The sequence below is a fragment of the Procambarus clarkii genome, chromosome 93 (genome assembly GCF_040958095.1).
Source record: "Procambarus clarkii isolate CNS0578487 chromosome 93, FALCON_Pclarkii_2.0, whole genome shotgun sequence".
NCBI lineage: Eukaryota > Metazoa > Arthropoda > Malacostraca > Decapoda > Cambaridae > Procambarus > Procambarus clarkii.
In genome coordinates, this window is record NC_091242.1 from 2,276,169 (window position 1) to 2,291,836 (window position 15,668).

Consider the following 15,668-nt stretch of genomic DNA (forward strand, 5'->3'; position numbering starts at 1 on the left):
GCCTCTCCCGGGGACCTAACTGCTCCTTCCCCTAAACAGCAAGGCCGGCATTCCATTGGTTGGTCAGGTCGTGACCAACCAGGGAAACTTTACCTCTTTGCTGTATGAGGTAATTCCTTTATACACCAATTTAACATGCTTACTGCTAATAGGATTAAGAGAACTAATAACTCCTGGTTACCTTGATTGATCTTTAATGACCTGCTGGATCATGTGCCGACTAATAATTAGTGTTAAGCATCTTTTACCACCTCCTCCCCCCCCCCAGATGGTTGTCCTCAAATGAGTTTGGTTAGGGTTTTGAGCCTTATTATCATTAGTGTTTTAATACCATTTACCGTGGCCAATAATTTGTGAATTTCAGTACTCATTTTGAGGCAGTGATCAGAGGTAATTAAACTCCTTGATGAGATTACATTAATTTGGAGAATATTACAATATCTAAGAGATGAATCTTTGGTAATGAGGAGTGATGGAGCGACAATTAGGTCGTCCTTGGAACGACCAGCTGTGCCTACTGCAGGGAGGAGAGAGAGAGAGAGAGAGAGAGAGAGAGAGAGAGAGAGAGAGAGAGAGAGAGAGAGAGAGAAAGAGAAAGAGAAAGAGAGAGAGAGAGAGTGAGAGAGAGAGAGAGAGAGAGAGAGAGAGAGAGAGGGGTTAAGAAATAAGTGAGGAAATATTGCTAAACCACTCTCTTAACTGGCAAATCTCTCTCTCTCTCTGTCTGTCTCTCTCTCTCTCTCTCTCTCTCTCTCTCTCTCTCTCTCTCTCTCTCTCTCTCTCTCTCTCTCACTCTCTCTCACTCTCACTCTCACTCTCTGGTGGAGAAGCATTAGGGCCGCGCACTTGTGATTCACTGCACTATCACTGATGTTGTCACCATCCTCCACGTGGCAGTAATGTTCACGACATACAACATCACCAAAAATAAACTCCAAGAACGCTCACCATTTTTTGTTTACAAATAACCCACAACCCACCCAAAAAAAAGAAGTTCGTCGTGCCAGAAATTGAAAAAAAAAAGCTCCGAGACAATCAAGCTCAGAAGAACTTCTTGAATTCTATGGAAAAGTTCCATCATTGTATGGCGTCCGTTCACTTGGAAAGCTCCCGTTCTCGTTCGTTCATTCTCAAGTTTCTCTTCATTCACGAGATGATCTCTCTTTCTGTTGCGTTCATTCACTGATCTCCCGTCTGTTGCTATTCATCTTTTTCGTATATATATTTTTCTTACGGACTATGACAAAAATTTTGACCGTTCTGTAGTGGACCTTAATGTATATATAGTGAGTTATTTATATATATATATATATATATATATATATATATATATATATATATATATATATATATATATATATATTTTTCGGCTTATTTAATAACAGTCCATTTGGTCCGGATGTTTCATATGGGAGGTTAGTATTACCTTCGTGTTTTATGGTGTTCAGGTCACTATCTTCACCGTCACTATCATCACTATCATCACCATCAGTTTTATGTCGATTGTCGAGATAGTGATTTTCCCGGCAGCCAAATACCTGTTTTCCCACATGGCACCTTCACTATCACCTTCACTATCACCTTCATTGTCATTATTGCTATTGTCATTACCGAGGTGTGTAGGATCGCCAGGATCACTGTCACTCACTTTCTTCACCATCACTCAAAGTCTTTGTCCCAGTCGGCACTATCAACACTGTGATTAGCTTTAGCGTGTTCACTATTCCCTCCACACACAATGCCCCCGCCACATTGACATCACCATCCAGTGATATCATCACCCAGTGACATCACCATTTATTTTTTTAGCAAAGGCAATCATCACTTCATTTAAACCGTCACCACCACACTCACCACAACCACTCACCATCATCACTGCATTCAACACTCACCACAACCACTCACCATCACCGCCACACTCACCACAACCAAAAATCACCATCACCACCACACACCACAGTCACTCACCATCGTCACCACACTACAAATAAAAAATCACCATCACAACCATACCACAACCACTCACCACAACCAAAATCATCATTACCCCCACACTCACCACAACCAGTCACAATCACCACCACACCACCACCACCAGCAGATGCCGAAGGAGAATGTGTAAAGGCACACTCCAACACATCTCTAGCACTCACCCCCACCAACACCCCTTCCCCACCACCCCCCACAACCCCCCTCCATCAACACCCCTACACACAGACCAATGTCGTGCAACACCCCAGTCGAGTCACCCTGCAATGTTGCAGCCATTTTCAATTACTATCAGGAGCCGAGGAGAAGCCACAGGGTGGGCGCCAGGAGCAGGGTGGTGACGAAGGCTGTGATAAAGGCCGTGGGCGTGGCTGTGGGCGGTGCCAGGGCGGAGTCGCTGAGGGCGGAGGCGTGACAGCCCAGGTCTTCGGAGTGGAGGTCAAGCAGGGGCACATGTTGACCCGTAGATGGTTCGTAACACGTGGCAGCTCTCGCCAGGGTGTGCACCTGTAGGGAGAGTGAGTGAGGGGAGTTAGTGAGGGAGAGTTAGTGAGGGAGAGGTGAGAGACCTACAAGGAGGGAAGTAGGTATAGTGAGAGACAAGTAAGAGACCTACAGGGACGTCCCTACAGTAGAAATACAACATTTTCTACAGTAGAACTACAACTTATTATACTGAATAAAAACAACAGTTTTTATTCTACAGAAGAATACAATGGTTCTTAAAGTATAAATCGAGTGGTTCATTCAGTAGTTAACAAAGTACTTACTAAGACTCTAATATTTCCAGTTGGTATTTAACATCTTTTTATAACAAGAATTCAACAGCTTCCACAAAATAGATTCACAAGTCTACGGTAAGAATTAAGGGCTCAGGGCATTTAGAATTTAACATCGTCTACAGTCGAATATGAAGCTGTTGAAGATATGTAAACTGTTGAAGACAGAAAGGCAGACTGAGAGAGAGTGAGAGACAGGCAGACAGACTGAGAGAGAGAGAGACAGGCTGACACACTGAGAGAGAGTGAGAGACAGGCTGACACACTGAGAGAGAGTGAGAGACAGGCAGACAGACTGAGAGAGAGTGAGAGAGACAGGCAGACAGACTGAGAGAGAGTGAGAGAGACAGGCAGACAGACTGAGAGAGAGAGAGAGACAGGCAGACAGACTGAGAGAGAGTGAGAGACAGACAGACAGACTGAGAGAGAGTGAGAGACAGGCAGACAGACTGAGAGAGAGTGAGAGACAGGCAGGCAGACTGAGAGAGAGTGAGAGATAGGCAGACAGACTGAGAGAGAGTGAGAGACAGGCAGGCAGACTGAGAGAGAGTGAGAGACAGGCAGGCAGACTGAGAGAGAGTGAGAGATAGGCAGACAGACTGAGAGAGAGAGAGAGAGAGAGAGAGAGAGAGAGAGAGAGAGAGAGAGAGAGAGAGAGAGAGAGAGAGAGAGACAGACAGACAGACTGAGAGAGAGTGAGAGAGACAGACAGACAGAGAGTGAGAGACAGAAGGAGACAGAGAGCACTCACCTGCTGGGCGCCCTTCAACATAGCCGTGTGTATCTGAAGTGTCTCACGGAGCCAGCGCCTTAACCACCGTCCCAGCCACACTAGGGAACACTCACACGTCCACTCGTTGCCCTCCAGAGCCAGACCTCCTGTGGGGACACACGGCCGCATCACTACAAGGGTGCAGTGGGGGAGGAGGAAGAGTAGGGGGTGTAGGGAGAGGTAGAGTGGGTGGGACATGAACCATTAAGATTAGCAGCAGCAGCAGCAGCAGTAGCAGCAGCAGCAACAATAGCGGAGGTTTATGCAACGGGAGCTGTTGGAATAACAGAGACATCAGTAGCAATACCTCCTGTAGGTTCCTTTAATGTAGCTGTCTGTCTGTCTGTCTCTCCCTCTCTCTCTCTCTCTCTCTCTCTCTCTCTCTCTCTCTCTCTCTCTCTCTCTCTCTCTCTCTCTCTCTCTCTCTCTCTCTCTCTCTCTCTCTCTCTCACACCTCCCCCTCCCCCCTTTCTCTGACACCTTGCCCCTTCCTCTGGTGTGTAAGAGAATTCCTACAACTATTTAGGGAATCCTTGCATAAAATATTGCCTTCATTAAGTCAATGATTTAAAATTCATTGCTCACTCTGGTAGCTAAAATTTCCCTCGGGTGCGCCTGTGTTTTGTGGTTCTTATTAATTAATATGAACGTTGTGGTATCATTTTTAGTGTGTGTGTGAGTGTGTGTGAGTGTGTGCATGCGTGCGTGTGTGTATTCACCTATTTGTGCTTGCGAGGGTTGAGCTTTGGCTCTTTGGTCTTTGTGTGTGTGTGTGTGTGTGTGTGTGTTTACTAGTTGTGTTTACTAGTTGTGTTTTTGCGGGGGTTGAGCTTTGCTCTTTCGGCCCGCCTCTCAACTGTCAATCAACTGTTTACTAACTACTTTTTTTTTTTTTTTTTCCCACACCACACACACACACACACAAACACCCCAGGAAGCAGCCCGTGACAGCTGACTAACTCCCAGGTACCTATTTACTGCTAGGTAACAGGGGCACTTAGGGTGAAAGAAACTTTGCCCATTTGTTTCTGCCTCGTGCGGGAATCGAACCCGCGCCACAGAATTACGAGTCCTGCGCGCTATCCACCAGGCTATGAGGCCCCCCCAAGGCTATGAGGCTATGTGTGTGTGTGTGTGTGTGTGTGTGTGTGTGTGTGTGTGTGTGTGTGTGTGTGTGTGTGTGTGTGTGTGTGTGCGTGCGTGCTGTATAGAGGTTTAATCTGTCCATCAATAGCAATTACGGATCCTAAATCTTTAATCCAGAGTCACCCTCGCTTATCCGGTTGATCCGAGCAAGATTACCGATAATCCCTTTTAAAAAAAGGCCCTTTTTGTTGGCCCGGGCGGGGAGAGGATCAAGAAATATCCAGTTGAAAAGGTAATATCCGCCCCTCCTTCGTGGTGTGGCCTCGTATTGATCGGTTGCCGCGTATTGATCGGTTGCCGCGTATTGATCGGTTGCCGCGTATTGATCAGTTGCCGCGTATTGATCGGTTAGCTCGTATTGATTCTTATATTTACCTCTGGGGGTCTTTGGTCCTCTTTAGACAAGGTCACACAAATGCGCTCAACATGCACACTCAGTAAACGCACTCAACACACGCACACACTCATCGAAATATTTCAGGTGATTGGTGAAGATTAAGCCACCCAAGAGGTGGCACGGGCATGAATAGCCCGTAAGTTCAGGAGGTCTTTGCATTAGAACCAGCGTAGAGACCTAGGTTGCAAGATGAAAGACTGGAGGAAATACTGGATGACATAGTAGTCACTGTAGAAAAGGAGAGAGAAAATCCTGTAGGAACTTGATGTGAACTTGAGGGGCCTCGTAGCCTGGTGGATAGCGCGTAGGATTCGTAATTCTGTGGCGCGGGTTCGTTTCCCGCACGAGGCAGAAGCAAATGGGCAAAGTTTCTTTCACCCTGAATGCCCCTGTTACCTAGCAGTAAATAGGTACCTGGGAGCTAGTCAGCTGTCACGGGCTGCTTCCTGGGGGTGGAGGCCTGGTCGAGGACCGGGCCGCGGGGACACTAAAACCCCGAAATCATCTCAAGATAACCTCAAGATATAACGAGACACAATCAATGCGACCAGAGCTAATCTCACCCGGGCTGCTGAAGGAGACTGCAGAAGCACTCTCTTCCCCATTGTCTGAAATTGTTAATAAAACACTTAAGGCAGGAAATCCCACAGGTGTCTGAAAATAGGTGATGGAATAGAGACACTCGACTACAGATGAGCATCATTGACAAGTATTCCTACCCTGAGACAGCTGGGGAGGGGGCGCCTGACAGCTGGGGGGGGGCGCCTGACAGCTGGGGGGGGGCGCCTGACAGCTGGGGGGGGCGCCTGACAGCTGGGGGGGGGCGCCTGACAGCTGGGGGGGGGGCGCCTGACAGCTGGGGGGGGCGCCTGACAGCTGGGGGGGGGGGCGCCTGACAGCTGGGGGGGGGGGCGCCTGACAGCTGGGGGGGGGGCGCCTGACAGCTGGGGGGGGCACCTGACAGCTGGGGGGGGCGCCTGACAGCTGGGGGGGGGCGCCTGACAGCTGGGGGGGGGGGCGCCTGACAGCTGGGGGGGGGCGCCTGACAGCTGGGGGGGCGCCTGACAGCTGGGGGGGCGCCTGACAGCAGGGGGGGGGCGCCTGACAGCTGGGGGGGGGCGCCTGATAGCTGGGGGGGCGCCTGACAGCTGGGGGGGCGCCTGACAGCTGGGGGGGCGCCTGACAGCTGGGGGGGGCGCCTGACAGCTGGGGGGGGCGCCTGACAGCTGGGGGGGCGCCTGACAGCTGGGGGGGGCACCTGACAGCTGGGGGGGGCGCCTGACAGCTGGGGGGGGGGCGCCTGATAGCTGGGGGGGCGCCTGACAGCTGGGGGGGCGCCTGACAGCAGGGGGGGGGGGCGCCTGACAGCTGGGGAGGGGCGCCTGATAGCTGGGGGGGGCGCCTGACAGCTGGGGGGGGCGCCTGACAGCTGGGGGGGGGCGCCTGACAGCTGGGGGGGGGGGCGCCTGACAGCTGGGGGGGGGCGCCTGACAGCTGGGGGGGGCGCCTGACAGCTGGGGGGGGCGCCTGACAGCTGGGGGGGGGCGCCTGACAGCTGGGGGGGGGCGCCTGACAGCTGGGGGGGGGCGCCTGACAGCTGGGGGGGCGCCTGACAGCTGGGTGGACAGCGCTTCGGATTCGTAGTCCTGGGGTTCCGGGTTTGATCCCCGGTGGAGGCGGAGTCAAGTGGGCAAAATGTTTCTTTCATCCCTGATGTCCCTGTTATCTAGCAGTAAATAGGTACCTGGGAGTTAGATAGCTGCTACGGGCTGCTTCCTGGGGGTGGAGGCCTGGTCGAGGACTGGGCCACGGGGACACTAAGTCCCGAAATCATCTCAAGATAACCTCAACCACACACCACCCACCTTCTAGCAGAGAGAGACACACACGCACACACACGCACGCACGCACGCACGCACACACACACACACACACACACACACACACACACACACACACACACACACACACACACACACACACACACACACACTCACTCAGATTAGAGGGCTGGCTGGCTGAGTGGACAGCGCTCTAGAGTCATTGACCTAGGAACCCGGGTTCGATCCCGGCAGCCGGCGGAAAAACAAATGGGCAGAGTTTCCTTCACCCTGATGCTCCTGTTACCTAGCAGTAAATTGGTACCTGGGAGTTAGACAGCTGTTACGGGCTGCTTCCTGGGGTGTGTGTGAAAAAAAAAAATAATGGTTAGTAGCAGTTGATTGACAGTTGAGAGGCGGGCCGAAAGAGCAGAGCTCAACCCCCGCAAGCACAACTATACGAATACTAGGTGAATACACACACCATACCTATGTACTTTCTCAAGCAGATCCCAAAATGCAGTCGTTTATCAAAGTAACAAGAACTCTTCAGAACGTGACAGTTAGGAGCGTGATTTTCCAACATTGTCCTATTGTCCAAATGTCGTCCAGATGTTCCCTGTGTCGTACGGGCGTCGTATTAGTCTCCAAATGTCATTCCGGTGTCGTCTGGGTGTCATGCAGGTGTCTTACAAGTGTCCAGGCGTCGCCAACGTGTCTTGTAGGTGTCCAGCTGATAGTCGTGTACGGCACTAATCAACTGCTTCGCAGAGAGGATCGTTTGACCCGCGAAACTCTAGGTAAATTAAGGGATGGAGGGGTAGAGGAGAGAGGGGAAGAGGGAGGGGAATGATGGAGAGGGAAGGGTGGTTGAAGAGGGGAGGAGAATATTGAAACGATGCTGGATGCAAAGACAGCCAGCCAGGCAGGCAGGCAGGCAGGCAGCCACCCACCCAGCCACCCAGTCAACCAGCCAACCAGCCAGTCAACCAGCCAGTCAACCAGTCAACTTACCAGCCACGAAGGTGGTTCCTTTACTCTCCCAGTCTGAGCCGTTCTCGTAGAGGACGTCGGAGTTGAGGAACTTGAGCTGGTTCCTGCTGAGGTCGAGGGTGAGGTAGGCCACATCTGACAACTGCGTCAGGAGACCTTCAGGCAGCGATTGTATCGATGTGTCCTGCGGGAGAGGCGCGACTCTGTACATGTGGTGATGTGATACACTAATACATTCATGAGGCCATGAGATACATTGGTAGATCCATGTGGCTATGAGGTAGATTGCAAGAGTCATGGGGGGCTATGTAGGCCACTGGCAGATTCGTGGAGTTATGTGGTAGACTAGTAGATACGTGGCGTTATGAGGTATACTAGTAGATACGTGGTTATGAGGTAGACTAGTAGATACATAGAGATATGAGATAGACTAGTAGATACCTCATGATATTCTGATATAGTCTATTTAGTCTATATCAGAATATCTGATATAGATACATTTATATGTGAAAAGAATATTCAGACATGAGTGAGAAGGAAGAATGAAGCGTATGATTGGAATGAAGCGAATGAACGAATGAAGCGAATTGAGAGAGTAAGCGATAATGAATAAAGTACAGAAATAGAGGAAAACTGTGTACAGTAGAGAAATCAATGAGAAACAGAGGCAGTGGAAATAAATGAGGAACAGGTGAAGAAGGAACGAATGATGAACAGAAATAATGGATAAGAATTAGATATAAAAGTAATGAGACATAATGTAAATAAGGTAATTTTGAATTTAAGTCTAAATAAAGAATAATGAATCATACGTAAAGAATTGAAACACATGTAATGGAAGAATGAGAAAGAGGAGCATGAGGGCAAGGAACGCGCTTGAGAAACAGTGAAGAATAATGAGAGAGAGCACACAAGAGGAGTGATGTAGGGAAGTAGGGAAGGCGGAAGATAAAGATGGTGATGAAGAAAGGGGAAGATAAGTATGAACGGGTCAGACTACTTGTTTTAATGCTAAGTTATGTCTCACTAGCTTGGTGAGGTCAGAGGGAGAGAGTGAGGGAGAGTGAGGGAGGGAGAGGGAGAGAAAAGGAGAGAAATGGGGGAGAAAGGAAGGTATATACATCTTCTCCTATGTCTGTTGTTACATTAACAGCAACCACCTAACCACCACCATCACCAGTACTACCACGATCACCAGTACTCTTATTACCACCACCACCACTACTCCCACTGCTACTACCACAACTATTACCACTTCTACCCCACAACTACCACTTCTACCCCCATAACTATCACTTTTATCCCCCCACAACTACCCCTTCTACCCCCACAACTACCACTTCTACCCCTACAACTACCACTTCTACCTCCACATCTACCCCTAACTCCCCTGAGGATAATGATTATAAAGTAGATGATAAAGATGACAAAGAAGATATTAAAGAAGGAGATTACACATAACCCAGTTGTTGTCTTGGGTCAGTCTCGAGGGTGAAAGACGTAGTAGAGGAGGAAGAAGTAAGGATAAATCTAGGAAATGACAGGAAAATTACCTTAGGGAAGGAGGAGGAAGAGGAGGAGGGCAAGACAATGGAAAAGAGGAAATGGAACAGGAAGAGATAAAGGAGTGGCAAAGTGGCCTTACTGAGGTAGTGAAGATTGCTGCCATTATCAGGGAGATGTGCCAGAGGGAGAGAGAGAGAGAGAGATGTATTACATGGAAGAAGAGAGAGAGAGAAGTGAAACGGAAGAAGGAAGAAGAGGTGAGCAAGAGTAAAGAAAGAGAGGAAAGAATACAAGACAGAGATAAGGAATAACATAGAGGAGAGCGCATCGCTCTATTGTAAAAATTCTAACATCAATCCTTTGTTTGGGACCGGAACTCTCTCCCCGGGTGAGAGTGAAGGTAGAGACTGTGAGTGAAGGTAGAGACAGTGAGGGAGAGAACATGAGGAGGAAGAGGGTATGAGAGAAGGAAGACACACAAAACAGAGGATGAAGAAAGAATAGGACAGCGTGGTGTATAAACCCGAACGTCTTGAACGTATTAAACACGTGGTAAATGTATACCATACATGCAACAGGTTATACATGCAAGGTGATGATAACGTAGGGATTAGAGAACACTTGAGAAAGAAAAAAGTAGCAAGAAATAAGTAATAACGTTAGGAAACAGTGAACAAGTATTGAGGGAGAGAGAGAGAGAGAAACGGAGGAAAAGGGACATAGCAGCAAGAAATAATAAAGAAGAGATAAGAGAAGCAGTAAAGAACAGTGAAGAATGACACTGCTGCTCACCAAATAGAAAACAGTAACTTTGGTGTATTGTGAAATCCTCTGCAAGCCTCGGGGCAATAAATGGAGGTAGACAGGAGAGAGGGGGAATAAATGAAACAGTAAGGAGAAAAGGGGAACATTTTGAGACAGAGAATAATGACAAATGAGAAGCCCCCACCGGCAAGAGATAGCCAGGAGTAGAGAGTGTGTATCTAGACCCCACGAGGGTCTGGCAGTCAATGTTTAGTCTGCAAATCTCGGAGCGGAGGAAGGAAGTGACAGGAAGCTGAGGAACAGGAAGGAGAATTAGAGACAAGAAAGAGAAAGACCGGTGGAAGAGAAGTAGAGTTGAAGATATCACAAGCAGTAGGTTAATATCTTACCGTAATTACACACAGAAATCACAATTGCGTGATGCATCAAATGAACAAATCCACAAGGGCCGTGACGAGGATTCGAACCTGCGTCCGAGAGCATCGGTTTCAACTATATTTTGACCATGTCTTAGCTCAGTCGATTAAGGCAGCGTCTGGGATGCTCTCGGACGCAGGTTCGAATCCTCGTCACGGCCCTTGTGGACTTGTCTTACCGTAATGCTCAGCCAGAGTTCGTGTTTATTCTGGAATCCTCTGAAAGTCTTAGAGTCGATGTCCTTGAGGTTCCTTCCGGTGATGTGAAGCTCTTTGAGTTTGGGTCCGAAGGCGCCTGTGATCTGGTCGGTGAGGGCGTTCTCCCGCACCTCCAGGTGAAGCTTCTGAAGCGTGTGCACCGTGGCTAACAGGTGACCTGTCCGGAACCTGGCGCGGGCAGACAGGTTAATTAGTCTTTACTATACCTCACCTGAGGGGGAGGGGTGGCGCCCCATCCCCGTGGTCGTGGGAACGGGGGATTAAGGGTGCTTTGGCAGCCTCTGGATAATGACTGATTGTTATGGCGAGTGAGTATTATGTGATTTATTGCTTTCAAGCATGTTTGACCACCTTATTGTGTGTGTGTGTGTGTGTGTGTGCTCTGACTGGCACTGCCATATGACCCCCACTGACCCTCGACACTCACCTGTACTTCTCAATGCCTGGGAAGGTGTTCATGTAGAGCTCCCTCAGGAAGGTCATGTGTGAGAGAGCATCGTAGTCGAACCTGGAGATTTGGTCCAGGTTTCGTAGCATCAGCGTCTCGATGTTCGACGCCCCACCGAAGCTGTCCTTCGTCAGCGACTACAGCAGGAGAGAGAGAGAGAGAGAAGAAGAAGAAGAAATTATCAGTTGGAAAACGCAGAGAGAGAGAGAGAGATAGAGAAGAAGACCTTTGCAATTACCAAGCACTCCTGACCCAAGATGACCTAACAGTAAAACACCTCCATCTCTCCTACCCATCTTGATGGACTCTTAAATATATCACTGCGAACCACTGAGCCAAATTTAGACCGGTTCTTGCATCATCCTCTCGACTATCTTAACATTTTCCGTTGTATTTAAAGGTCACAGATGCCTTTCCCAGCGAACTTCTCCCTGCTTCACCGACTTCAGCAGGAGAAAATGTCTCATATGAAACAACTTTGGACCTCATCCGGCCTAAGTTTAGAGGGCCAAAATTATTTTCTAATCTGTTGAGCATCTGCCGATACTTTTTTTTTAAGCTAAAACGCTTCGATACATTAAATTCATTAATATTTTCATTAATAGTATTATTATTATTAATAGTATAAGTAGTAGTAGTATTATAGCAATAGTGCTAGTAGTGGTATAAGTGGCAGTAGTACTTAATGTACTAGTATTATTTTTATTTCATTAAGCAAAATAGAAAGACATCATTTAAGTGTGTGTGGGACGGTTGGATGGGGAATATATATGTGTGTGCCTACAAGATGTGCTTGCTGGGTAGAGCGTTAGCTCCTAAGCCCAAGTTAGAAACAGTGTAGGCTCTAGTGCAGCCCATGAGGTACCTCGCTAACATTGTGATATATATATTCCCTCTCACCTTCATCCTTGGATTCCTTTCTGCAAGGTACTCCTTCGCCCAACTAAGAACTCTCGCCTCTAAACCACCCAAGTTTTCTTATCAAACTGAAGTTACAGTTCAGGAACGACGCCGAAGCTTTCTGACAACCCACTATGTATTGTTCACACACATTTGGCCGTTAATGAAGCTGTAATTTATATTCTGGGCTTCATAAACATCATATAAATATAGGCTCAAGGACAATATAAATTCCATAACTTCGTAATTGACAAGTCGTGTAAAAATGTGAAGTTAGCAGTTCTGCAATCATCTCAACCTCTTCGTTGATGATTGTTCACACGTGTGTATATATATATATATATATATATATATATATATATATATATATATATATATATATATATATATATCCTTGCTGTATTTCACATGTATGCGTGTATTGTGTATACTAATAATACAAGGAGAGGGTGGGTGAGAGAGGGGCAGACACAACAGGGTTACCTGCATGGGGATCCTACTGTCCATTACGGCGTTTAGACAATACTCTGAATTATTGAAGAGCTTAAAGCTGAACCAGAACTAAAAGTTACATAGTGCAGCTTATAAATGACTCTGCTGGCTCCCCACACCTGTATACAATTGCAGGTGTGTGTACTCATGCTCATTGGTATACCTGATTACGTCACTGAAGCGCTTTGTGGTAAAAGAGCACCGGGAAGGTATTTGACACGGGTGAAGCAACACATATGGTTACTTGACACGGGTGAAGCAACACATATGGTTACTTGACACGAGTGAAGCAACACATGTGGTTACTTGACACGGGTGAAGCAACACATATGGTTACTTGACACGGGTGAAGCAACACATATGGTTACTTGACACGGGTGAAGCAACACATGGTTACTTGACACGGGTGAAGCAACACATATGGTTACTTGACACGAGTGAAGCAACACATGTGGTTACTTGACACGGGTGAAGCAACACATGGTTACTTGACACGGGTGAAGCAACACATGGTTACTTGACACGGGTGAAGCAACACATGGTTACTTAACACGAGTGAAGCAACACATATGGTTACTTGACACGGGTGAAGCAACACATGGTTACTTGACACGGGTGAAGCAACACATATGGTTACTTGACACGGGTGAAGCAACACATGGTTACTTGACACGGGTGAAGCAACACATATGGTTACTTGACACGGGTGAAGCAACACATGGTTACTTGACACGGGTGAAGCAACACATATGGTTACTTGACACGGGTGAAGCAACACATATGGTTACTTGACACGGGTGAAGCAACACATATGGTTACTTGACACGGGTGAAGCAACACATGGTTACTTGACACGGGTGAAGCAACACATGGTTACTTGACACGGGTGAAGCAACACATGGTTACTTGACACGGGTGAAGCAACACATATGGTTACTTGACACGGGTGAAGCAACACATATGGTTACTTGACACGGGTGAAGCAACACATATGGTTTCTTGACACGGGTGAAGCAACACATGGTTACTTGACACGGGTGAAGCAACACATGGTTACTTGACACGGGTGAAGCAACACATATGGTTACTTGACACGAGTGAAGCAACACATATGGTTACTTGACACGGGTGAAGCAACACATGGTTACTTGACACGGGTGAAGCAACACATATGGTTACTTGACACGAGTGAAGCAACACATATGGTTACTTGACACGGGTGAAGCAACACATGGTTACTTGACACGGGTGAAGCAACACATGGTTACTTGACACGGGTGAAGCAACACATATGGTTACTTGACACGAGTGAAGCAACACATATGGTTACTTGACACGGGTGAAGCAACACATATGGTTACTTAACACGAGTGAAGCAACACATATGGTTACTTGACACGAGTGAAGCATCATATAAGATTACTTAACACGGGTGAAGCAACACATATGGTTACTTAACACGGGAGAACCAGTACATATAGTTACTTAACACGAATAAAGCATCATATAAGATTACTTACCACAAGTTATCAGGGAATGTTTGTAAATATGTTTACTTATTTCTTATGCGGCATTTTCCAAGGCTATTGCTCTCAATAACATCGCCTGTACACCTGTATCCTTCTCCCAAACACCTGTCTTCTCCCGGGATAGATCTGTTAATCCTAGGATAGACCGCCTAGCCGTCTGATTTCCCCATCCCCCCTTCCCCCCAGCCCATTATCTGGGACAAACTACTACCCACTCTTATTCGACACCTCCTGTCTCAAGGCTTTCTTGAGACGTCTGTTCACATATGTTTTGGGAAATAGCAGACATTCTTGTATTTTCTTGAGCTGTAGGGAGGGGTAGCTTTTCCGGTGTTGTTTCCTGTTTAGAATTAGAGTTTATAAATATCTGGCAAGGGTCTTGAAGGCTGTCAGGTTACTGTTTTAATGCCCCAGTATTTGCCTACATGTTGAGCTAATTATATGATACAGGTAAACTAATTACTCTAAGTAGGTAAAACAAATTATCCCGAGCCGGTAAACATAATTATCCTGTGCAGTGAACCTTTCCCACTTTCGACTACGTTACTCACCTGCCTGGCCCACCCTTTCTCGCTTGGCCCACCTCCCCTCGTCTGGCCCACCACCCCCGCCTGGCCCACCACCCTCGCCTGGCCCACCTCCCTCGCCTAGCCCAACGCTCCCACTTATTGACCCAACTCACCTGTACGGGATTGAATGAGAGGTCGAGAAACTTGAGGTAGGGCATATGTCTCCAGAGACGTGAGCGGACTTGCGTCAACTGGTTATGAGAGAGATCGAGTGACCTCAGCTGGTAGAGGCTCTCAATCGACTGGACCTCGATCTCCGACATGCCGTTGGAAGAGAGGTTGAGAGAGTTGAGGTTGGGGAGGGGGATGATGGGCGCTGAACTGAAGCCGATGTCGGCCATGTTGAGCTTCTGGACGTTTTGCGTGTAGTGGAAGAGTTCCTTGAAGTTGGCTCGGACGCGATTACCGCTGAGGTCCAGACTGATGAGGCTAGTGAGGCTGACGAAGACGTTGTCGGGGAGGATCGTCAGGCGGTTGGTAGCCAGGTTGAGCTCGATGAGGTTGGGGAAGCTGTAGAACATGGTGCTATCCAGGTGCTCGAGATGGTTGTGAGAGATATCGAGGTAGTGAAGCGTCGTCTCCACCTCAGCGAAGCCCGCCGTGGGCATGGACACGAACTCGTTGTGGCAGAGCTTCAGCTTCTCCAGCTGCGTGCCGCGGAAGACGGAGTTCGGGAGAGATCGCAGGTGGTTGTAGGAAAGGTCGAGGATCCTGAGGAAGGTGACGTCGGTGAAGCACTCTGGCGGGAGGTTCTCCAGGTGGTTGTGACTCAGGTCCATGAACTGCACCTTCTCCAGGGAAGCAAACGCTCGCGGCCGAATTTGTTCTATACCGTTGTGCTCGAGACTCAACATCTGGAGTCGATCTAGAGCCCCGAAGGCGCTGCTGTCCAGCTTCTTAATGAGGTTGTACCCGAGGTCGAGCCTCT

At 48.2% G+C, this 15,668-nt stretch overlaps 1 protein-coding gene across 2 annotated transcripts in view; it reads right to left on the reverse strand.

The window, feature by feature from the left end:
- Positions 1-2,195: 2,195 nt before the first annotated feature.
- The window catches only part of LOC123746827 (chaoptin), a 115,533-nt gene continuing 102,060 nt past the window's right edge, over positions 2,196-15,668 (reverse strand). For both annotated transcript variants that reach the window (XM_069319616.1, XM_069319615.1), the window contains 6 exons: positions 14,854-15,668; positions 11,230-11,387; positions 10,763-10,970; positions 7,918-8,080; positions 3,520-3,647; positions 2,196-2,496 (listed from right to left, as the gene is read on the reverse strand). The exon at positions 14,854-15,668 is cut by the window's right edge and continues 1,661 nt beyond it. In XM_069319616.1, coding sequence (XP_069175717.1) covers positions 2,281-2,496; positions 3,520-3,647; positions 7,918-8,080; positions 10,763-10,970; positions 11,230-11,387; positions 14,854-15,668 — 1,688 coding nt within the window. In that variant the 3' untranslated portion in view covers positions 2,196-2,280. The remainder of the gene's footprint in view (positions 2,497-3,519; positions 3,648-7,917; positions 8,081-10,762; positions 10,971-11,229; positions 11,388-14,853) is intronic.